At 42.0% G+C, this 23,801-nt stretch overlaps 2 protein-coding genes across 2 annotated transcripts; both read right to left on the bottom strand.

The window, feature by feature from the left end:
* Positions 1-678: 678 nt before the first annotated feature.
* Positions 679-14,469, bottom strand: dpysl2a (dihydropyrimidinase like 2a). Its single transcript, XM_080466466.1, has 14 exons — positions 14,113-14,469; positions 8,495-8,583; positions 7,895-8,079; positions 7,559-7,723; positions 7,281-7,342; positions 6,657-6,737; positions 6,505-6,573; positions 6,299-6,419; positions 6,053-6,209; positions 4,854-4,995; positions 4,568-4,738; positions 3,753-3,932; positions 2,548-2,740; positions 679-2,476 (listed from the first exon to the last, which is right to left on the bottom strand). Exons 1-14 carry the CDS (start codon positions 14,152-14,154, stop codon positions 2,385-2,387), a joined length of 1,749 nt encoding a protein of 582 aa, XP_080322592.1. The 5' UTR covers positions 14,155-14,469; the 3' UTR covers positions 679-2,384.
* A 2,707-nt stretch (positions 14,470-17,176) lies between these two features.
* On the bottom strand, positions 17,177-23,276 carry bnip3la (BCL2 interacting protein 3 like a). Its single transcript, XM_080466743.1, has 6 exons — positions 23,164-23,276; positions 21,810-22,080; positions 21,645-21,726; positions 21,462-21,562; positions 21,217-21,366; positions 17,177-19,680 (listed from the first exon to the last, which is right to left on the bottom strand). Exons 1-6 carry the CDS (start codon positions 23,213-23,215, stop codon positions 19,632-19,634), a joined length of 705 nt encoding a protein of 234 aa, XP_080322869.1. The 5' UTR covers positions 23,216-23,276; the 3' UTR covers positions 17,177-19,631.
* Positions 23,277-23,801: the final 525 nt, after the last annotated feature.

Raw genomic sequence — 23,801 nt, 5'->3', positions numbered from 1 at the left:
TATTTAGGAGGCTGGAGCCAATCTGAGCGTATATTGGGTGAACGGCAGGGTACACGGTGTGCAGGTCACCAGCTCATCTTCACACCGTGTCCATAACGGCGTGTTCATAGGAGCACCCAGAGAACCGCACACACTCCGGCACAACATGCAAACTCCACATAACATAAGAAATAAAGAGTCGCTGCCATTGGTTTCTTTTTCAATATTTTAATCCACTTAAGTCACCACAGATAGTGTCAAATGCTGACAGGACCAATGACCCCCCCCCCCCCCCTCCCTAAAAAAAAAAAAAATTAAATTAAACCCCTGGCATCCTACAAAACATACATGAGCAAGAGTATCACACCATATGTGGAGGAGGGGAAAACGACAGTGCTCGATATTACAACTCAATAACCATCACCAAGAAAGTTCGTCAAAAGTTAACCACTTCACGTTATAGCTCGGCATACAAAACCTACACTTTACAAGGCAATGAGGAAGAGACGATCCAGTGTGTTGGGGTACGGTTGCGTGGTGCTGATGATTAACAGCCTGCTTGTGGTTTGGCGACTACAGATACGACCTCAAGCGATCTGGTGCGGACCGTGTTGGGAAGATAGATGAAGGGAAGGGGAGGAAAAAAAAACTAATAAACTCCTATTTTTCTGGTAATTCAGTCACAACACGAACACCAATAACAGTGGACACATCTTTATCGTCATCAGCAGCGCACTGTGGGGGATCTCATATACATACAGAAGCTTTTTTTTTTTTTTTTTTTTAAATCAATCAGGTCTCAAAATGTTCACTTCTTTGAGGAGCCTTCATAGATACAGTGTGCTATCAATATCTTACAGAACAGGCAGGCAAGTAGTTCAACACATATTCCAAAAACATACAGACAAATCCAATACAAATCAGAAGTTGCAAGCTCACGTACACTTTTACCATTTGGATTGTTACAGGTGCAAAACAAATTTTGGTGAACTCTGGGGGGGGTTGGGGTTGGGGTGGTGGTGGTGGGTGGGTGGGGGGGGGGACTCTACCCTGGCTGCTGTTAGTGTGAAGGTAACGTGCCTGCTGAGTGGATGCAGACATCATCAATGCTTATGCAGCAATAATTATTTTGCACCAGGTGCAGAGAGGCTGTCGGAAAGCCTCGCGACAAGCTCTTAATGTAGTGTCCGCATCTCTGTCCTGAGTGTTACACACATTAGGCTTGTAATTGGAAGCTTGTTGCCTTGACAGCCTTTTGACAAGCGTGAGTAAGAAAACACAGTGGTGAAATGGGAGAGAAAGGCTCAACAAAAATGTGCCCCCCCCACCCCCCACCCCCGGCGTCACGGCGAAGATGAATGAATGCTTCAACTCTTAAAATACCCTTTTCTTTTCCTTTCAGTGCAGTCAGCGCTTTCCAAAGCAACTTAAACGATGTCAAATGGGAAAAAACATTGATCAAAAACAAAAAGTGCAACTAGAACACACAAAGGAAGACATAAGTGAAAAGTTCATCTGAATACCTAAAACCAAATTCAAATACTGCAAACCGGCGTTAAAAGAGTCAAGACTACTTCCTATCGTCTCAGCTTTTTATAAAGAGTCCCTTTATGTTATTGTGCCAACAATGCAGGAATATTTCTGTATTTAAAAAAAAACAGCAGTGACCGTTGGAGCACGGGCAATAGTGGCTTTACGTTCAGCTAACGGTGGAAGTCTAACGTGACCGCCGACACATTCTAACATCTGAGAAAATGAACAGCGCAGGAAGAACAACTACGCGACTGCTGGTATTCAAACCAGCGGTTTTCAAAGTGTGGGGCTCAATAAACCAGAAACGTAACGACAGCCATCTGGTTTACTAACCTCGGCCATGTTTACACAAGAAGGTTTGAACTTTTTCAGACCTAGAGTGGGTGAAAGACTTTGTCCGTATATCGAGGTGAAACACTCCACTTGGTCGACCAAAACAGAGGGAGATGGATCTTATCTCCCTTATCCAAAAAGAAAAACAGCAACTCGGTCTTATTCTCCAACACTTGAAAACCTCCGGCTTAAACTCTTGTTCATAAAACCCAACTGCTTCTGAACCACGACAGCAACGACAAAAAAATATTATACACAGAAATGTAAACAACTTAATGTCATCAATAAACAAACTGGGTGGAAAAACGGCAACAAATAAAAAAGCTGTTTTAATCCACTCAATCCTTCCTAAATGTGGAAATATGGCAGGAACAATGAAAACAGTAGTGCTTTTTAATATTTTTTTTTTTGTGAGATGAGGTGGTGTGGTGGTAGTGTGTGGGTACAAATAGATGGAGTGCAGGCGGAGGCCGAGGCGATGAGGAATGTGATGTGACGTTGGTTGGACTGGCCTCTGGCCCCGCGTCGCCCTGCAGAGATTAACCCAGGCTGGTGATGTTGGCCTTTCCACCAGGGGGCGCCACGATGCGTTGAGTGTTGCGACGGGGTATGTTGTCGTCGACTTGGGCACCTACGTAATGACATATTTCATCTTAACACCCAGTCGAGACACAAGGGAGTAAAAAGTGCACAGTCACTCACCGGACAGACTGAAGCCCGACTGGTGGAGGTTGCGAACCGGCTGCGGAGCGGCCTGCTGCTGCTGCTGCTGCTGCTGCTGCTTGGCGGGGGAAGTCTTCACCGAGGAGACCGTGGACATTACTTTAGGAGCCACAGTCACCTCACACACGGGCCCGTCGTAGTGGCCCCTTGGGACACCTCGCAGCTCGGTCAGCTGAACATACAAACCAGATCAGGAGAACACAAGCAGATGAAGCTCACCTGTTTGCATCAGGCTGCTCCAACTTCTAAAATACAAACAAACTCATAAGGGACCTCCCTTTGAGATATGCTTGAGCCAAGTTCAGTTCTGCTGAAGAACGGTAATTAGTTTTGACATAAAGAAACGCAGATTGTCAAAGTGAGTTTGTCCCATTACATAACAAGTCCAAGATGTTGATGGATTTGTACCAAAAGGCCTGTGAAGCCGTGACCCGGGGGTACGTGACTTCAATTAATCGCAGCTTTTGGAGGTTAGGCTTCAAGCCACTTCAAAGCCAAAGAGGCTTTTTCCAAATGTGACTGACATCTTCAATAGCCAGTCACGCAATGTGCGCTGCAACCTCCATGTCAGAAGCCGACTTTGTTCTTAGTAGAATGGAGACATCCCTGAAGCTGCAATTGGGTTTCTATTCAGTACAAAATTATTAAAAAGGCTTGAGAGCCGGATGAGTCAGACGTTTGACAAGGTGTTACAGGAAGAAGAAACCACTTAAATTAGATGTAAAGATATTCACATTCCAACACATTTTAATGATTACTTGGTGCTGATCAGGAGTGGAAATATAATTGAGCTCACTGACACACTATTGCAATGTTTTCTTTCATGTAATCTCTAAAGTTGTGGTTTATCAAACTTCATTTTTTTATCTAATGTACTATACAGTACAACACTGAAGTCATGCCAGACCAAAGAAAATATTTGTCTAAAATCACCTAATTCCAGTACTTCCGAGTATCCAGTGTACTTGTACAGCCATTTGTACAAACCAAATGTGTACCAGTGTGTAAAATCAATATGAAAAACATGAATCAATGAGTAGCATGAAGGCATATATTTTCACAATAGAACATAACAGGCTACAGTTTTCCATTTCCACAATGTACTTCTCAAGCCTTTGTCCCAATTGTTTGGACTAAAAAGTGAAAAAGAAAGCCGATAGGTTTCATGAAATGGTGAAACCTACCCTGCTGCGAGCCTTTATCCTCTTGTACACGTTGTCTGGGAACGGTTTGCGGCTGACGTAGCGGCCGCAGCCCTCTGTGGTGTGAAGGCTCCCCTCTTCCAGCACAATCTTTCCCTGGCTGATGACCACCAGGGGACCTCCACGCACTTCTGTTCCCTCAAAGATGTTGTACTCCACAGCCTGTGAGGAGAGGATGGATCAAATAAAGCATGAGAAAATGCAAGGTATACAACTGATTCCCAATAATCACTTATATATATATATATATATACACTTGGTATAATCACTTTATACCCCAAAATGAGGAAATCGAAGGTTTCAAGTGATTTCTGCCTGGCTATCATGCTGCGATACGCATTACAATCCATCAGACACACTCATCAGACCAGGTGTGTCAAACTCTTGAGTTTTAGAGCAAAGAAGATGAACACATTCTGAAAATGTACATGTAAAAATGTTCAACTGTTGTTGGTTTTTAAAGAGTGTTTTCCAGAAAAAAGAAGTACAACTTAAAAAGTTGAAAGAGTCTCAGTGCTGCCTCACGTTCCTCTCTTAGTTAAACACTACTGCCCCCAATGGCCAAACTTAGACCAACACTTACTTTTTTTTCTTCTTTTTTTTCTTAAATTGCTGTCAATGTGTTTTTTTGTCATTTTTTATTTTATTTGATTTACTTTTTGAAACCTGCGGGCCAGATTAAACTCTCCTGGAAGCTGGTTTTGTCCTGCGGGCCTAATGTTAGACACACCTACATTGGATACATAAATAAGAAAAGTGTGGCCTGGGAGTCATGGCAGACTGAGAAAGTCTCTGACCAGGTTGTGGCTCTTGGCTGAGATGATCTTGGTGATGTCTGGGTCCCACAACAGCAGGTCAGCATCAGAGCCCACTGCGATACGGCCCTTTCTGGGATACAGGTTGAAGATCTTGGCTGCGTTTGTGCTGGTCACCGACACAAACTGGTTTTCGTCCATCTTGCCAGTCACCTTTTGGAACAAGACAGCCAATCACTGACTGGCTAGTAAAGCTGGACTACGATTTGTAATTGTTTTTTTTTTTTAAGTCTTATTAATGTGAGTCAGTGGGTTAATTTAAACTCACCACACATTTGTCCCAGATCAGGGACATCCTCTCCTCGGTGCCGTTTGTGCCCTCTGGAATCATGGTGAAGTTATCTTTGCCGACCGCACGCTGGGAAGTCTGGAAAGTGCAGTGAGCACTACCAGTCACCTGCAGGTCTCCACTGGACAAGAAAGGAGGCAAGAGAAAAACAATAACTCTGATTTGTGACCTTTGGCAATGTAATGTGATTTAAAGCAACAACGCTGTAATATAACCTACTATTGTATGATGATAGAGTCAGAAAGATGATGTATTTTCATGTTCATTGTTGAGGTTGAAAGATCTGAAACATGTTCCTAATATTCTGAAAAAGTTCAAACCTCCCAGTGTGCACCTGTGTAGTTCAGTGTCACATCGTCATGACTACAATGACAGAAATTAATGTCATTTTCAGAGGGAAGAATAGTTACTGTCATTATGGAAGAATTGGAGTAAGTTCTGCTGCTAGAGTGTGTGGGAAAAGTGGGTTTTATTTTAGAAATGGAATGAAGTGCACAGATCAGAGGACATGTCAGGGTGAGGAATAAAAAAAACAAACAAACCCAGCAGCGAAAAAAGAAGCAAACATAAGAGTGGAGAAGGAAGAACTTCACTTTACTGGCCTCCTACAGGGATTACTGATCCCTGCTGCTTCAGTTTAATGCTACAGGACATTTAAATCTTTCTTTGGTTTTGATCAAAGTGTTTGAGATTGAGAAAAATCATTTCATTTGAACCACATTTTGTCACGTTTAATGTCCTGTAATGAAACGATTAATGAACATGAGCTTGAAATTGTGTTATTTGAGTTATTTTGAGTCAAATCCAATTTATAGTAATAGAAAGATCAATTTAACCAGCTCGCTCTATAAAAACCTAAATCATAAAACCAGGTCTTACGTCTACAAACTTTTCAATAAATCACCAAAGAAGATTGAGCCTGAAGTCTTTTTGAACTTTGGGCGAAAGCTGAAGTAAAAGTCACCAGAAAACATGACAATTACCTTTGAGGCAGAACTTCAGGCAGATGGTACCCAACAAAATGACCAGTGAAATGTAAAGGAGCTGGTGCGATTACATAAATGTTACCTTCCTTTGCAAGAGTTCTTTTGTGATAAATGCTGACAGAAAAGATGTAAAAATAAAATCCCAAATCAAAGAAGCAGCTGTCTTTAGGCGCGTGGCACCGAGTTACCTACCATGACAACAGAGAGTTGAGGTAGTCGGGGGTGGTGGGATCCGGACTGAGTGGTGGCGAGGTGACAAAGGTTGCTGCCTTCGCCCAATTCTTACTCCAGTAATGGGTACCGTCTGTGCCCAGGCTGGCAGATATGGGCTCTCCGTAAACCACCGCGCCTGCGGGAGAAGACAAGAGGATGTCAAACGGGACCGTATGAGCTTCCACTGCACGTTCAGCGAAGGTGTTTGAAAATGTCTTCTTTTACCTCGTTTCCTTGCGAGAGCGATGACATCAGCGGCACTCTTGCTCATGACTTTGGTGATGTAGAGTGGACAGTTGGTCTGATTGGCGATGGTGATGGAGCGGTTTACCGCCTCGGCCTCCACCTGCAGATGATGACAGGCAGGCAGAGACGTCAGTCAAAGCTCTTTGGTTCATACTGTATTCAGGTTTCATTTTTTATTTTATTACCTCCTCTGGGCGACTCAGGACGTGGCCTTCGGGGCCTGTGATCCCTAACTCCAGAATACGTCTTTGCTCCTGAAACATCCACACAAAAAAGAATATTATGATCCAAAATCTAAATACTTTCTTTAAACTGTCTTAATCAGCAGAACTGTTACCTCTGCAATAATGTCTCCATTCTCGGCGTGCACCTGTGCGATGGCACCAAGATCTCTGATGACACTAAACACCTCGTAGATCTATAACAAAACGCACACAATGTTCAGCCTGTGGAGCTTTTATCTGCTCTAAAAACATGTGCTGTGAACGGAGGCTGTCATATCCATATTTTATTGATTCACATGAGTTATTATTATTATTGTATTATTATTATTATTATAAAGCCACAAGATTTCTCTATTTGGCAGTGTATTCCATTGTTATGAATCTAAAGAATAAGCAACAGCCTTCATCATTTTAGGTGTAAATTGTAAAAAAAAAAAAAAAAGTAACTATAAAGCACACAGATGGAGTCAGAGAAAGCAAAGCAGAAATCTGATCATTACAGCCCCGCCTGTTGGCGTAGTGTGTAACTGCATTTCCAACAATCATAACTTTTTAGTGCATTTCTAACACTTTTTTTAAGAAACACAGACCCATGCATTACTTTCTTTTATTTTTTCTTATTTTTTTACATCGATTATCAATAGGTAATGTGTAATATTTCACACTCGGTCAATATAATCTCCAAAGAAGGCTGTGAGACGTCAAGAAAAGGTGCACTGACAGAAAGCCAAGCATACCTCCGCGTCGGAAAGCTGGAAAACATCCTTATAAGCGAGATAGACCAGGAAAGAGTTGACGCCTGAAGGGAGAAAACAGCCATAAAGGTGGAATAGAGAGAGCAAAAGAGGTGAAACCCCACAGCCAAGGAGAAACGGCAAATCAAAAGTTAGTGGGGGGTTTTCAAACTCATAGTTAAAAGACGTTGACCCCGATGCACAGAGGAAGTTATGAAGTGGAAATAAATGCTGGTGAGAGTGTGGGGAAAAGCCAGAGAGAGACTATGTGGACTGCATACCATGATCCTTCACCAGCGTCTCCATCTCTTCCTGAGTGCCCTTGTTCCACTCGGTGATATCCACGTGGAGGGAGTAGTCGCAGCAGGATTTGCCGTCTGCCCACTCCCTCCACTGCCTAAAGGCAGCGACCAGGCCCATGCCCGGCTCCGGCACCACATGGTCAACTACACAACACAAACAAAACAGGTCGGATCTCAGACGTGCAGGCAGGCAGTGCAATTAAATCACACGCATGATGGCTCGCACATGTGGCGCGCCGTAATCTGTGCAACAAGATAACTGTGTTTTCAAACAGGCTGGAAACACTCGAGGGAATCCGTCGACGCGTCACGTACTGATCATGGTCGTCCCGCCAGCCAGAGCCGCCCGGGTGCCTTGGTAGAAGTCGTCGGCTGAGATCATGCCTCGGTCGGGCATCTGGAACCGGGTGTGCACATCGATGCCGCCGGGCATCACCATTCTCCCATGAGCCTCGATGATCTTAACTCCTCCAGGAACGATCAGGTTGTCTCCAATTTGCCTGAATGAGGAAAAAATGTATTAATTAATGTATTGAATTAAAACCAGATGAAACTGATAGTCTAAATAAGAAAAATTACGGTCTGTGTGAAATTAAATGTTATTTGTAATGTAATACAAGCAAAACAACTTACAATAAGATAAAATGTTTCATGTCAAAGCAGGACCAATACACACAGGCTAATAAGTAAAGAAAAGATTAAATAAATAAGTGTGTGTGTGTGTGTGTTTATCTATTTCGACACATTATATGTACACATTATGGTCAATACATAGTGTACACATATAAGCAGTAGTAAAATAATGCATTACGTTAAGAGCTTTATAGATGAGTTCAGGCTGAGCCGAGCGTCGACACTACTGAATAGTCTGCCTGTTGCTTAAAGTGGAACAACTGATTTCGGAGCAGAACTTACTTGATGACTCCATCCTCCATGTAGATATCAGCCAAGAACGACTGATCATCGTTCACTATCTTCGCTCCCTTGACGAGGAGACGATCGCTCTGAAAGAATGAGAATAGCAGTTTACGTCACCCACAATCCATTAAAAATGATCGGAGGCTGAGGATCAAGCAAAACAATATCCAATTGATTAATGGTGTGTCATAAAACTATAAAATTGAGTAGTTTCAAAGAAAAATTTATTTTGCGGCGCAGAAATGGATCTTGGCCAAACTTTAGTGTGCTCTCATGTTCATTACTAAACCTCTCAGACTTTTTTTAAACTTTGAAAAGTGCTGCAGAAGTTTTGGAATGGATAATGGTCATTAAAAGGTGTAGCAGTTAACAGCTTCACAGCGAGGAGGTCCTAGCGCCCTCTGCCTGTGAGTTTGGTGACCTGCAGTACTGCAGTTTCAGTCCAAAAACATGCATTTTAGGCTACGTGGTCACTCTAACTCGCCGATAGCAGACAGACAAATGGTTTTAAGAAACCAACTGAAGAACAATGCATGTTTTTTCTGTTTGCCTAAATTCATCAAAAAATTATGGAGTCGGTCAAAATTTAACCAGTATGCAAGATTTTGAGTATTGGCCTGATTTTCTCTAGAATACATTTTAAATGGATCGTCTTTGCTGGAGAAGCAGAAACAGCAGATCAGAGAAGACGTTCTGCCTATAGAGAGGTCTAGGAACAGTGGGAGTTAAGGAAATATGCACTAATTATGTTAAACTCAATGATTGAAGTGTGTCTGTTTCCAACAAATCCATCAGAAATGGAGAAATCTCCTGGTATATTGAAATATATAATGAAATTAGAGAAAACTAAGACTCCAATGCTTTTTTGAAGAAAAGAAAACAAAAAACAGTTGACTGAAAAATTGTAAAGGTTTGAATTTTATGTCTTGATGATGCCTCAAGCTATTCAAATCTATAATATGTGGAAACTATATTGGGTATTTCTCTACATCAGGTCTCCAACACATCATGAATGATATAACACAAATTTGTCATGTTGTAAACTACCTCCTTCCAGGATAAAACAACTGATTGTCAATTAGCTGCCAATCAAACATTTGCTCTGTGCTGCAGGAGAACAGCATGCATATGCTGGTGATTTTGTTTGTTTGTGTTTTTAATCCATAAATGGTCCATTAACATTTTTTAAAGATTACATAAACAGAATGTTATGGTATTGTTCAATTTCACATCTGAAATACTTGCACACACTTGTTAATGTTATTAGATTTTCTTGATTAAGACATTGTTTTGGCACTTTTTGAAGTATTGAAACCTTATAAACTATATTTAGGATCATTTAAGTTGATAAAGATAATCTGTTCTGCATTTTTTTCTATCTGAAAACATGCCTATTTATTTTTATTAGCAATGTGAATAAACACGAGTCGCTCTTCTGCAATTTCAGAACGCTGCCCTCAGATATATAAAAAAAAGATTGGAGACCTGTGCTCGACATGATCGAGTCGCTCTTAAATGCATCGTATGAAGCGAGTGAGCCGCTGTTGATCAAAATGCTCGATTAAGAGCTCAGACACTCGAGCGGCACAATTAACTGCAGGAGATGAAAGGAGGACATCGAAGGCTGGCCTACTTCTCCTGCAGGCTTTCCGAGGTCTCCGAGGACAACAAGGAGGGCTCACGAAGACAAAAGTGGTTTACTGCCAACCTCCCAGCAGGAAACTCAGTTTTTCGTGTCCAGGTTGAGGGGAAGGCATTAGGTTGTGGCTTTTCCGACATCATCTCCAGGGTCATTACTCTCCTATAAGCGGGCTATATTACCTACGGTCAGCCCTTAATGTACTCCAGTGGTCAGCGGCTCCAAATGTGAAGTTGTTCCATACATTAACACTAAGTGTATTTCCTATGTGCAAAAACGACGGTAGTCCTTATCTCCCTAAAGCAATGAGTCACTTGGTGAAGGAAGGACTACACAGTCCGTTGCTGTATAAATGGGTGTGTGTGATTAATCCTGTAAGACATAAAACTGAACTGATTGCTAAGAACTGAGTGTGCTTAGCGAAGGGCCAGGTGTCAAGCAGTGCAGACTTTTCTAGAATTGAAAGCAGAGACTCTTATATACCCACACAGCCGCTCCTTTACTCGGTGCACCTGATTTAATGGAAGAAAACCGTCTTTGCATCCTCCTCCCATACATCCTGCTTCCTGCTATCTTGAGCGACCCCGTGGACTTGCTGTCCTGCATATTTTAGATGTCTTTCTGCTCCAACAACCCTGATCCAAACGAAAGGGTCACTTCTGTAGAGGTAATTATGGCCCATTTATAAGAAGCAGGGAGGCATTCAAAACAGACGGCCTGTTGGAGACGTGTCGATTTGGCTTCATGGTCTATATGAAGTGTAAAGTTTGTGGGTTTTCTTGATCAAAACAATAAACTTGAGATCGTTTGTGGCAACTCAATACTTGTCTCTATTGAAGTGTTGAAGAAAACGACAAGATTTCAAGCACAGCAAAATAAAATAAACAATTAAAGAAGGGAGGAAAAAAAGGCTTTAATTGGACGAATGCTAATGAAATAACAGGCTACACCTTGATAAGGTGGTACTAGATAACAAAGACACAGAGACGCAGATCCTGCTCATTATACTATGAACCAGAATTATTCAGAACCTAATCTTACTGCTTCAAACATATGCAGAATGAATCTAGACGCTTCATTTTAGACTGATAGTAGCTGGTGTGAGTGTGTGACTGCTGCAGAGTAACTGCTGTCCGCATGTTCACTTTAGTAAGTCCGAGCTGCACATTTAGAACCCTGGCAACATCTGTGAGAGAACTGAACAGCACTTCAAAGAGTGTTGGAACACAACCCAGCAAGGATATAAGCTTCTACTCTGCAGGCTTCAGCCTTCACTTACCACAGCTGTATGACGACAGCAAAGGGTTTGGAACGGTGCTGCTCATTGACCTACTTTATAGAACTGTATATCCTTAATACTGTGATTCCTGGTTGGAAAGACATGGGGGCAAGTGAGTTGAGCTTGTGGGTAAAATGAGCCACTCCCGAAAACTAGGTAACCATGGATGATAGCAATCATTTGACCCAAATCTAACCATTTTGTGATGAAGGCATCTGGACTGATTTTGATTTTATGGATGTGGAATTGTCAGGAAATGTTCAGTAAGTGGGTGTTCTTGCCCTCTTTTCTTATACGTCAATATCCTCCCTTCAATATTACTGTGTGCTTATGACTCTACTGAGATACAAATATGCGACACTCTGGTAGATTTATATGATCAGTGTTGTACTGCAGAAGACATTACCCACTAGGTATAGTCGTAGTTTTAGAATTTTCTAGATATCATAAATGCTTCAGGAAAAATGGTGATAAGATGAACACATGCCTGATCCTGTTCGCAGTAATAATACGATAGGAGTAAACGGCGGATGATCATTTCATCACATCACTTATCAATTGTTTGTTTTATTTAGAAAACAGAAGTCTTGTATGAAAACATGAAAATGGAACCAGATTATTTTTACAGAATTCTTTTGTCCAGCTTCAACATCGGCTTCACCCAAACTAGGATCATCATGCACTGATAAGATCCACAGAGCATCTGTCTGTCACGGGGTTGTGCGAGTCACCTGTTCCCTCACAGTCATGTCTTTGGATTGTAGGAGGAAGCCGCAGTAACCAAACTAAAGAAAACTCACATTAGCCAGCATGTTTGAAGCATTCTTGTTATGAGGTGTCGGGGTAAACAACTGCTGCTATATGAAACTGCTTTCATCAACTGTTTGAACTGACAGTTCAAAGTACAGTAAAAGATGCCAGTTGTAGATCGCATAAATGGAGTCACCTGATCTTCTACACATTAGATCAAAATATGTAGAATGCACGGAAATAAAGAAAACTGGAGCAAAATGGAGCTGCTAATGAATAGGGTTTTTTTTCTAGAGTAAAGACACACAAGAGCTGACAGTGAGTGGTATGACAGATAATCTCACTATGTGCAAGTCAAAATCAGTCATTTCATAAAAGATTGTTCATATAAATGTGGCTTCGGATGATTTCTTGAACATGGTCACGGAATAGTTGTTGATTGAATCAGTAATGAAATTCAAGAATATTTTTTAAATTGTTGAACATTAGGTAAAAGAAATTGCCTCAACCATTCACGATCCTCCTTCAGATGAGAGAACCACTAGAAGATGATCCTGAAAGACCCCACCCACTCAGCATGGACTGCTCCCACTTCTACCTTCAGGCTGAAGGTACAGATGTGGGAAAGGATTCCATTATTTCTTTCACACAGCCATCAGACTCCTACACTGCTCATGTAAATATGACAGCTGGTGTTGCACAGTACTTTGCACAAATATGCAAAGTTAATTTGCAGCTGTTTTAGTGATTATAAAACATAGTTTGCCTTCTATTGTTTTGTTGATCACCTGTTTGCTTATACTGTATTCAATAATACTGCATCATTTCTATACAATAACCTGTTATTGGGGTGCAGTGGTGGCCTGGATGTCAGGGAAACAAGCTTATAAGTAGATTATCACCCATAACCACCAACTATGTGCCAAGTAAAAGTATTTCACTCTTCTTACTGAATGGGAAGACATGTTTCTTTGCAGTGCATATGACAATTAACCTATTTTGACATTTATTTATTGGGCCAGCCTGACTGAACATAATAACTCTATGTTGTCTTTTATTCCCCGTGTGTACACAAAAACATGAGCTTATCGATCCATCTTCTCAGGGCAGGGGTGTCCAACCTCGGTCTTGAAGGGTCACTGTCCTGCATGTTTTACATGCCTACCCTGCTTCAGCACACCTGAATCTAACGATGCTGTGGTGCTCAGGCTTCCAAAAAAGAAAAAAGCTTGATGAGGAGCCCATCATTACAACTGGGAGAGACCTCAAGACCAGGGATGGACACCTCTGTGGGTGGGGGCCAAACCTAGCAGGATACACTCCAGAACCTCATGCTTTAGGACTATGGGAAGAAGTCAGAGTAACCTCCTGCAAAACACAGGGAGAACATGCAAACTCTACAGAACATACCCAAGCCTGACACAAACCAGGGAGCTCAGCAATCCACCACAGTTCAGCCCAGATTAACTCAATTTGCAGGATAATCACTAAGTGAAAAACCAGGCTCGTGTTAGCAAGGTCTCTCTTATACAGGCCATCATTTAAAAATTACTAATATCATGAATCCCAAAAGCAAAAAAAAACCGAAAGCAGGAGCGAGAGGTGTGGTAACAGGAGGCAGTTAGCTGCACCCTGCAGGATGCTGACAGGAGGAGAGGATTCATAATGGCAGCTGAAAGAGCAAAGAGCTGCTGTATGAGCCCAACACAGCTCAAACTCAACACTACATGAATCAAACAGGGAAGTGTTGGGGGGCTTGTTGCAGATCTTTTGTCTGATTCTCCTCCTCCGGCTGAAGCAGCTGACAGTAAATGAAAGGAGCAGCTAAACGCTGGCTAGCTTTCCCTCTAATCCTGACGCTGCCAGCACGTCGGGGGGGAAAAATAACAAAAAAAAAAAAAACACCACGGAAGGTGCAGGTGTAATACCACCAAGCAACATACTCACAGTAATCCGCGGGATGTTCTTCTTTCCTTGGTACCCGGACATTTTGAAGCCCCTCAGTCGCCGCTGCCCGCCGTCTCTCAGCTAACGCTCGCTAGCTCGGTAGAGGATGAATGGATGCTCCGCTAGTCGACGCCCCGAGTGAAGCTGCGCCCGTCCTACAAATCCCGACAAGTGGAGATGTGATTGCACCCCGCAGCCTTGCTAATACAATAATATATTGACTTAATTTGGGATTTTTATTTTTTGCTTTGGAGTCCTGCGTTCGGAGTTATTGCTGGAAGAGGGTCCCTAAAGACCAGAGGAGATCTAAAGAGAAGGGCCACAAAGAGGTACCGCGCATGCGCACTGCCCCGCCCTGCTCAGCTGTGGCACCATGCTTCATGTTTGATGTTTTGGGATGAAACTAGTAAAAACACAGCCTGTTCAATTAAACATGGACGGGTGCTCATATTTTAATGCAATGGAAAGATTCGATTATCACTAAAAGCTTTTGACATATCTGTAAGTGTATTGAACCTTCCTGCAGGAGTGTCCATCTTCCATTCGGTGTTTTTCAATTCAAGCTGGAGTCAATCCCACCTAAGGTTTATCACAGGGTAAACACATTCACACCAAGGGTAATTCAAAATCATCAATTTGCTTCAAATTACATATTTGTAGACTGTTGAAACTGGAGGAGCTTTGCACAGGGAGAATATGTAATCTGCAGTCCCAGACTCAAGCCTACATTGTTTTTATTATTGTAATTAGGAATGAAACCACTGTTATGAACTTTATATGCGTTTAAAGGAAGAAGGCACATTATTCAAAACATCTCTTGATATAATTCAGTCCACCCTAATGGCACTGCAAAATACAACCTTCACAATTAACTCTGTGAACTTTATAAAGGAAAGAGATCCCAATCAAACCCTGGTAGCATACTCTGGCACTGTTCTTAACTGGTTCACGTAAGGTTTATGTAAGCATGGATACTTGCTCCTCAAGAACCCTTAAAATCAAGCATGGGGTTCCCCAAGGTTCAATTTTAGGTCCAACACTTTTTAAATCTTTAAATGCAGCCGCTTGTTGGCGTCATCAGGAGACATGGCATCAGCTTTCACAGCTATGCTGATGATATGCAGCTTTACATTGCTTTGTCTCCTGATGACACAGGGCCATTGTATTTTAGATTTAAAGTCATAGATGGCAGACAACTTCCCCCAGCTCAACAAAGACAAAACTGAGGTTTTAGTTATCGGTCCTGAAGGCCAGAGAGAGAAGCTTTTATCTCCAGTCGCTTAGATTATTGCAATGCCCTACTCTCTGGTCTTCCCCAGAAAACTACCAGCAGCCTTCAGCTGCTCCACAATTCAGCAGCACGAGTGACAAAGACCAGAAGACGGGAGCACATTATACCTGTTTTAAAGTCACTGCCTTGGGTCCCCGTGCATTTCAGGATTGATTTTCAGATTTTATTATTAGTTTTTAAATGTCTTAATAGTCTTGGGCCTTATCTTTCTGAATTGCTTTTACAATATGAGCCCTCGCTGCCCCTGAGGTCCTCTGGCACCGGCCTGGTAAGGGTTCCTAGTGTCAGGACTAGGACTTATGGTGAGGCCTCGTTCTGTCACTATGGCCTACCTTTGTGGAACACTCTGCCGGGGGGCCTCAGGGCCGCAGAGACTCTTGGTGTTCTTAAAAGCAGGTTTATAACCCACTTTTTTAATTTAGCTTTTAATTGGTTTACTATTTCACTTATTTCTATTTATTGATTCATTTCATAAGCTCCTATTTATTTTACCCCAGTGTCTCCTCATGAGGGCCCTCTGTATCGGGAGCTGAGTCTGGTCTGCCTGTTGGGGGCGTCATCCTGGGGACCGCTCTGGCCACAGCGGTGGGAGCTCAGCACTGTGGTTCACTGACAGTGGTGACCTGCTGGGTTGGGGCCCCCCATAGCTATAGGCTGTGGCTCCTCTCGATGTGGCCGTCCCCCTTGGATGGTGTTTTCTCTCCTGGATCATCCGTTTTTTTATATTTTGATACGGGCAGTTGGGGTTGGTGGTGTGTGTGTGTGATGTGTGTGCGTTTTAATTCTTATTTTTATAGTATGTGAGGCACTTTGTGCAACAACCTTTTGCATGAAAAGTGCTATATAAATAAAGTTTGATTTGATTTGATTTGATATACATTTAAACATACACCAAGTACATTATAACTAGTTGAAAAGGTTTTTATAGAGTGAAAACCATTTTGACCTGCTGATCAAATTTAATCTGAATTACATAAATACTAGGTTAAAAAACATTTATGAAACCATGTCACCATTGCAGAAAATACTTTTTATACATGAATAAGGTCAACTTTCAATACACTGATGAAATTGAAGGCTGTGGGTGAATATCAGTGTTGATTAAGTGTTACAGTCAATAGTTCTCACTAACAATCCAGTTGCAATGTGAAAAAAAAGAGCAAAATTTGGTGTAAACATCTTTGACATCTCGTCACCATGGGAATGAACACAAAAACAAAGTGACATCCTTTAATAAGGTTTTGTGCTGACATTTCACCGTTTCAAGCGATTACATTTTGTTAAGTAGTCAAACAAACTTCTTTTCTATTTACTAATCTGTCAATTTGCAGTTCAGATTTATTCTGAAGCCTATTTTAAGTTGGATCTGCAAAGTTTGTGGTTCATTCATGTCTCTGGGCATCATGGCCTTGTGTCTGACAAGCAAGAGTCTTGTCCATGTCTGTACCCAGGGGGCCATTGTTTCAAAATGAATCCACTCTGTGATAAAGAATCAGACTGCCAGATTCTTGCACTGATGAAATAATGCCTGACTTTAACCAGACCTTGGCGTGCTTTGTAATAAACAATGCCAAGTCTAACAGTTTGAGAAATGTGACGTGATGGTGCACATCAGACCACACTTTAGTATGTGTGTGTGTGTGTGTGTGTGTGTGTGTGTGTGTGTGTGTGTGTGTGTGTGTGTGTCTGTGTGTGTGTGAAATGGATTAATAGTGAATAAAACTGCACTAACACATCTTCAACTGTTCAATGAACAAACAGCAACTTTTCGTTCAGTTTTTCACTTTTTATTGATTTTGTTACGTTACCACAGCTACTTGCCACACGAGTATTGTAACTTTATATGATTCATTGCATTTAAAACCCTTCTTAAAAATACCGAAATCACTCATTCTTCACTATTTTTGCCATGCCACTTCAGATGTTAATGAGATTTTGCCAGCAGACATCAACTTCACTCGGTTTCGGCTTCTGTAGTCAGTACGAACTGTTTAGCTTACACAGTGCTTACTGCGCAATATGTGCCTGAAGCGTCTAATTATGATGTAAATACTGTATTATGTTGAATGGAGCTCTCACTTCCCTCTTTGCGCTAATATATATTTATATATCAGTGACTGCCCACAATACAAACTTTATTGAAATCCCCAAAAATGTTCTGTATTGCACACAGATCAACTGTACACAAGTGTGCTCTGACATCGGGTACAGTTTTTGAGTTAGTACAAGTTTCATCGTGATTTAACAATCTGGGTTTTCAAAGTGTTAGTGAGTGTGTCTCCTCACACAAAGTTGGACATCTTTTGTCTCACGCCATATAGTAATCCAAGAATCAATGCTCTACTTTTGTTGAGATTTTTCATATTATAAGATACTACTGATAATAGCCGTTGCAGTACAAAGCATGTGCACTTGTAGTTTCATACAACAGCCCATTTAATATTATTAATTTGTCTCCAAGACACAACAAATGCTGTGTTTGTTGTACATTTGTCATGTCTTTATTTTTATTTCAATCCACCTCAAAAATAGCAAGTATTGGATATGCAGAAGAACAACACCCACTTGACCACCAGGGATGACCCACCCAACACTTTGAAAACCACCAAGTTAAATCCTTTATGCATGTTGAATGCTTCCAAAGCAGTTCTCCTAATACTGTATATTTCAAATCCTGGTCCTGGAGGACACATGTCCCGCATGGTGTCATGGTCTACCTGCTCCAGCACGCCTGTGTCTCACAGGCTTCATCAACAATCTCTCCAGAAAAGCTCAATAACAGTCTGTTCATTAAAATCAGGTGCAATCACATGTATTTCTGTATTCACCTGTGATTCCTCATAGGGGATAATGATGGCGTCCATTCACAAACATCACCGAGTCAGCCAATCAGCATCCATATACATATACATGCATTTTCTTCTATTCTTTCCAAATGGTTTTCCATAGACGCCGTAGGCTGTTTATTGAATCTTTCTTGTAAGAAAATATTGCAGTGGAATGAAAGTCAGGTAACACTCTGGACTGAGGCCCCACTGAACTCAAACAGCTCTCCTGTGGTGGTGGTGGTGGTTGTGGTAGTTTCTGCCACTGAAGCTTCAGCGTTCAAACAACAGCAATGACACAATAGTTACACAGCCACAATGCATAGGATATAATATGCATTAATACCAATGTATAAACAAAGTATACAATGTGGAGTAGGTGTCTCTTACATGGGGCAGATCACAGCTTAAATTATTTTTCACATCTCAATTTTTAAATACCTAAAACATGAGAATTTAAAAAAAAAAAAAAAAGGAAAAAAAACAAACAGTCAAAGATAATTCACCAATGTGCAGTGGTGAAAGATAGAAATTTGGCACTTCGCCGTTTCTGCTAAGTTATGTGTTAAAGACAAAGATATGTAGGCAAAATAATTAAATAGCATATGGCCTGGTATGATTCCTTCTGGCCTAGCGTTTCACTATCACTATAAACTCCAACACCCTCACTGTAAAACTCTGCGGCTACATACAAGGTACATTTTTAAACTTTTCCACCTTCAAAGCTTAAAAAAACAAACCCTCTGGGGTCAGCGTGATATAAATTCTACTTTAAAAAATATGCAGAGTTTACAAACAGTGCAGCATCATTAATTTGCTTAATTTGCTGCACCTTGGATGTTAAACTTGTCAAGTTAAGGCAATTAAAGTCAGTTCTGTTGCCAGAGCCAATTAAATTAGTCAATAGTGCAGATAAAGCACACATTACTCTTTAATACACTCTGTCTGCTTTGGAGCTGGAGGGGCAATGCAGCTCAGAAGAAATAAGACCACATTTCTTGTAACAGAACATCAAGAAAAAGAAAAGAAAAAAGAATCTTCAACCCTGAAGCCACTGTACATCAAATCCTTGTCACATCTTTTTGGAGCTCAATGGGATGACAAACATTTTCCAGCCTGAACACAGTTTGTTTTCTACTGGAGTCAACTTGGTAACAACTGTGTGCACATTGTTACCCTGTGTCGAGGTCTGATGGAGAGCAACCACATTACATCAGGTGTAGGACTACATCTACAATGTGACATAATTTAATGTTGACTGGAAAGGAAAGGTGGGCGTACAATAGATGCAGAGAGAGAGAGAGAGAAAGAGATGGGGGGGGGGGGGGGGGGGGGAGGACTACAGGAGGGTGGTCGAGGACTTGGGAGACAGGAGAACATCCAGGCACTGCTTCGTTTGCTATTCAGTAGGAGCTGGTGGCAGCTGCAGCAATTCTCTTCCCAATGTACACTCTGGAAAGAAAATGGAATTGAACCAGATCAAGAAGGGAATACAACTAAAAACTTGGGAAACCATGGAGAAATACTGAAAGTAGTCATCCGGTGTAGTGGGAATGTGGCATTAACATTTCAAAAAGTCAGAAAGAGTCAGACAATTATCACACAACTGGATTTTAAGTTACAATTTGTTGTCCGAGACGCCCCAAAATACAACCGCATATAGTTGCTTTCAGTGTCACCAACTCACATAACATATATGTCCTTCAGATTTTGAGAGGAAGCCAGGACAAAACGTACAGACTGCACACAGGGAAGATCCATGTGCGGATTCAAACCGGGGTCCTCGCACTGTGAGGTGAACGTGCTAACCACTATAGCAACTCTCCCAATCTTTATCAACTGTGATTGTAATTGTTGTGTAGCTGCCACTGACACCACAGGAAAATCTTGTCGCGATATCGCTTTTTGATCCTTCCACGTCGGCTCGTCCGATCATTGTGAAGCAGAATTCACCAAGCGGTGGCTTGTTCACCCAGGTTAGTTTTACCCTTCTGATGAGGTGTTGTTGCAATAGCAATCCTGCTGTGAGTAAAACTACACACACACACACACACATAATGATATGTGTATGTAAATTAACTTGTAGGATTTGCTGTTTACCTATAGATAAATACACACACCTCCTCCACATCTTCTCCCCCAGCGGCACTCTGTGTGTTTTTAATTGTTGTAACTAGGTTTATTGCTTGTTTTTCAACGTGTTCATTAGCTCCAACGACCTTGAGTGTTCTGAAAGGGGCTGATGAATAAAATGTGCTATTGTTATTATTACATACCAGAGCGAATACATTTATAGTATGACAGCAGAGAGAATGAACAAACCAAATACTTGAAGAGTCGGTATCTGTGCAGCTGCCGAGAGGTGTGGCGGTAAACAATCTCGCCTCAGAGCTGGGAATATGAGAGCTGTTATCCCAGTGTGTTCCCTCTTGATACTTTCTATTTAGGTTTAATCTGTGACTTTAAATTATGATTGCAAGTCTCTCCGTGTTTCTTCTGTCATGGATGCCTGACCTGTCCAGGGTGTATTCCGTGTTTGCTCAAGGTGTGTAACAATGTCATTGCTGCAAACAAACTTAACCTCACTTCAGAACCAGAGTGCAGACTATTTCTTTTGGCATGTCAGCATGAACATATGGAAAATAGCTCAAGTTACTTTTTTTGTTTTGGTGAAGTTATATTCCATGTAGAAAATGTGCCATGTCAGCAAACATTTGGAAACTGAGTTTGAGGTTAGCTCAGATTATTCTATTTCTTCATGTAATGCCAAAAATACCTTGAGATTCGGCTTCCGTTGGGGCCAAAAACAGTTGTGCATATTTGGAAATGAATTATTTACATGTCTTTCGCTGTTTCGCGAATGTCCCAGGTCATAGATCTGGGTTATGAAAATCACCTGGAAAACCAAAACCCTGCCGACCAAATGTATCAAACACACAGTATAACACTCCTGCACACTGAAAACGTGAACAGGAATACTGAACTTACCCGACACCAAGAGCCAGGATGTGTGAGATGAGCAAGGAAGGAATGAAAACTTTGAGGAACTCAGGAGAAAAGACGCCGCCTTTCTTCATGACTCCACTCTTTCTCATACTGAGCAACACTGAACGTCGGGGGTGCCTGAAGTGAAACTCCCTGAGCAGAGAAATCCACCACCAAAGTTATTGCAAAACTATTTCTGAACAAATGTGACATTCCAGAATGAACACAGACAGGACCTTCTTACTTACTTTGGTGGAATATTTTCTGGTCTGCTGGACCAATCAGCTACCCAATCTAATTCTTTGTTCATCAAGATGTCTTCATCTTTCTCTAGACCGTCTTCCTCCGACTGCAAATGGAAAGACAAACCCTTAAGACAATAGAAAGAATTGATGAAGGGCTCAACAATCTTGTGAGAGATGTGGTTTTACCTGACTACCTCTTGGGCTGGACATGTCTACGTCAAATGTTATTTGACCTTCGTCCTGTTCTGGACTTGGTGGCCTGTGAGGACTGAAAAAGCAAAATAAAAATAAGCTTATTTTGGGTTTTTTTAAGTGTAACATTAGACTGCAAATAGGAGGAATTATCCCTACCTGTCACAGGAGGAGTTACTTGGGCTGGATTCATGCTGTGCATCCAGGAGGATCTTCTCCATGTCTCCATTGTGGATAGAAGAGGACGAAGGCACATGCTCTAATCCTCCAATAAGGGTTTCATCACTTTCAGGCACCACTTCCAAAGTTTGCAGCATTTGACTCATGCTTGCATTTGCATTTATTTGGTCTGCAGCGGGAATCATTTGCAGGTCCGGCTGTCGGCCCCCAGCACGTGTATTTCCATTCAGCTCCAGCTCTACCCAGGAGCCTTGGAGACATTATGATCAAGAAGACAAAAACAAGGGAAATTAGATTGGTTTTCTTAAAAGTGCAACCCTGGACGTTACCACACAGAAACACACGATGACCTACATTGCAAACACTGCAGACACTTTGCATTCAAGTGGAATGCATGTGCAGAGCATGCATAATTGCATGAATGTCTTTGTGCCACTGCCCCACTAAATAGCTTTTTTTTTTCTTCCCAGACAGGCGGGACTTATGTAATCCTCCAAAACCTGCAAGCTTGGTGGAGCGCAGGACGGTACAGCCTTGTGACAGCACGGGAGGCCCATTTGTCTTTTGTTTTGTGCTCTTTTCAAAACGAAATGAGATGACGTGCCATGAGGACAGGGTGTATGCACAGCCGATTAAAGATTTATAGGTCATGTATGCTGCTCCGACGTGAGCTCTTGCATAACTGTGGAGAGCGCTGTCTGCCCAGACATGTCGCTGTTCCAGCTGCTATTGTGCTCACATATCAAGCCAAACACGTCTCGTCTCTCTACTTTAGAAAATGCGTCAACACATAAATAAACTGTTTATCAAATCGAAGATGAAAACACCTCTCCCAGTATCTTTAATGTCTTTTTTAAAGGCCATTTGTCTGCAGCCACTGGGGAAAACATCCCATCTTTGGCTTCAATTGATATCGATCTTTCCATAAAAAGGCTGAAACTTGTTATATAGTTATCAATCCACACGATAAGAGAGTGAAGCCATCGCCAAAAGAAAAAAAAACAAAACAAAAACAAATATATTAATTTCTTTTGTCCGAAACTTGTTTTCATTTCGGCTTGAGCCCGCCCCATGCCAACTTTGCGTGAGTGATTGGCTTAAGGCGCGTCGATCAAACTTTTACCGCGACGCTATTGGCTATGCCGCAGTGACGTCAACCAGCACCCCACCTCCCCCCACCAAGCCCAGAAGACGAGGAAATTCCATCTCCGTTATAACTTTTGCAATAAATCTGCCACTGCAGTAATTTCCCGGGGACCAAACCCGATAGTTAATAATAGACGAGGCAGACTCGGCGTGGGAGACGGCGGGGAGCGCTCGGGGTGGTACATACCGTGAAGCCCGGGGTCCTCGTTATTGTTTTGTTGAGCCGCAGCGGTGGACATGTTGACTACCCAGACGAAGCGTTCAGCATGACACGCAGACACAGCGCGAGCTGCGCATGCGCCAAACTGCCCCCCAGTCCAGAGTGGAGCCAGACTGCACAGAGATCAATGATGCCTCTTGTTTACACCAAAATACCCGAGTCTATGGGAAGCCGTTTGAGCATTTATTTGATCTCCTTGATATCAAGCAAAATGCAAAATGTCCACTAGTAGCACTAGTGAGCTACTAGTGAGGTGTTTGTCACCTCACTAGTAGCACTAGTGAGGCCCACAATGTCTACTCGTGCTACTAGTGGACATTTTGCACCTCACTAGTAGTACTAGTGGGCATCCTTGCCGTTACTAGTCATACTAGTAAGATAAAACACACCCTACTAGTACCACTAGTGGACACTCGTGCTACTAGTGGGCATTTTGGCACTACTAGTAGAGTCGAGGAGGCTACTAGTGAGTGACACATGGCTACTAGTTGGTACTAGTAGTGTTACTAGTGCAGCACAGTAGTTTACTAGTAAGGTTTGATTGCACACTAGTAGGCCAAAAGTATTGGCATTAGTAGTGGAAAAAACAATACTAGTAAGATGCA

The sequence above is a fragment of the Lipophrys pholis genome (genome assembly GCF_963383615.2).
Source record: "Lipophrys pholis genome assembly, chromosome: 7".
NCBI classification, from domain to species: domain Eukaryota; kingdom Metazoa; phylum Chordata; class Actinopteri; order Blenniiformes; family Blenniidae; genus Lipophrys; species Lipophrys pholis.
The sequence above is the reverse complement of the archived record's forward strand: the minus strand, read 5'-3'. Positions and strand labels throughout refer to the sequence as shown.

Excerpts from the sequence above, each read along its gene's own strand:
- dpysl2a (XM_080466466.1), bottom strand. The coding sequence starts at position 14,154 with ATGTCCGGGTACCAAGGAAAGAAGAACATCCCGCGGATTACT. Across the intron at positions 6,738-7,280 it reads TCCAGCTTTCCGACGCGGAG|ATCTACGAGGTGTTTAGTGT; the intron begins GTATGCTTGGCT and ends GTTTTGTTATAG. Across the intron at positions 2,477-2,547 it reads GTCGGGCTTCAGTCTGTCCG|GTGCCCAAGTCGACGACAAC; the intron begins GTGAGTGACTGT and ends GTCATTACGTAG.
- bnip3la (XM_080466743.1), bottom strand. The coding sequence starts at position 23,215 with ATGTCCACCGCTGCGGCTCAACAAAACAATAACGAGGACCCCGGGCTT. Across the intron at positions 22,081-23,163 it reads CGAGGACCCCGGGCTTCACG|GCTCCTGGGTAGAGCTGGAG; the intron begins GTATGTACCACC and ends AATGTCTCCAAG. Across the intron at positions 19,681-21,216 it reads ATCCTGGCTCTTGGTGTCGG|AGTGTACATTGGGAAGAGAA; the intron begins GTAAGTTCAGTA and ends TTTTCTTTCCAG.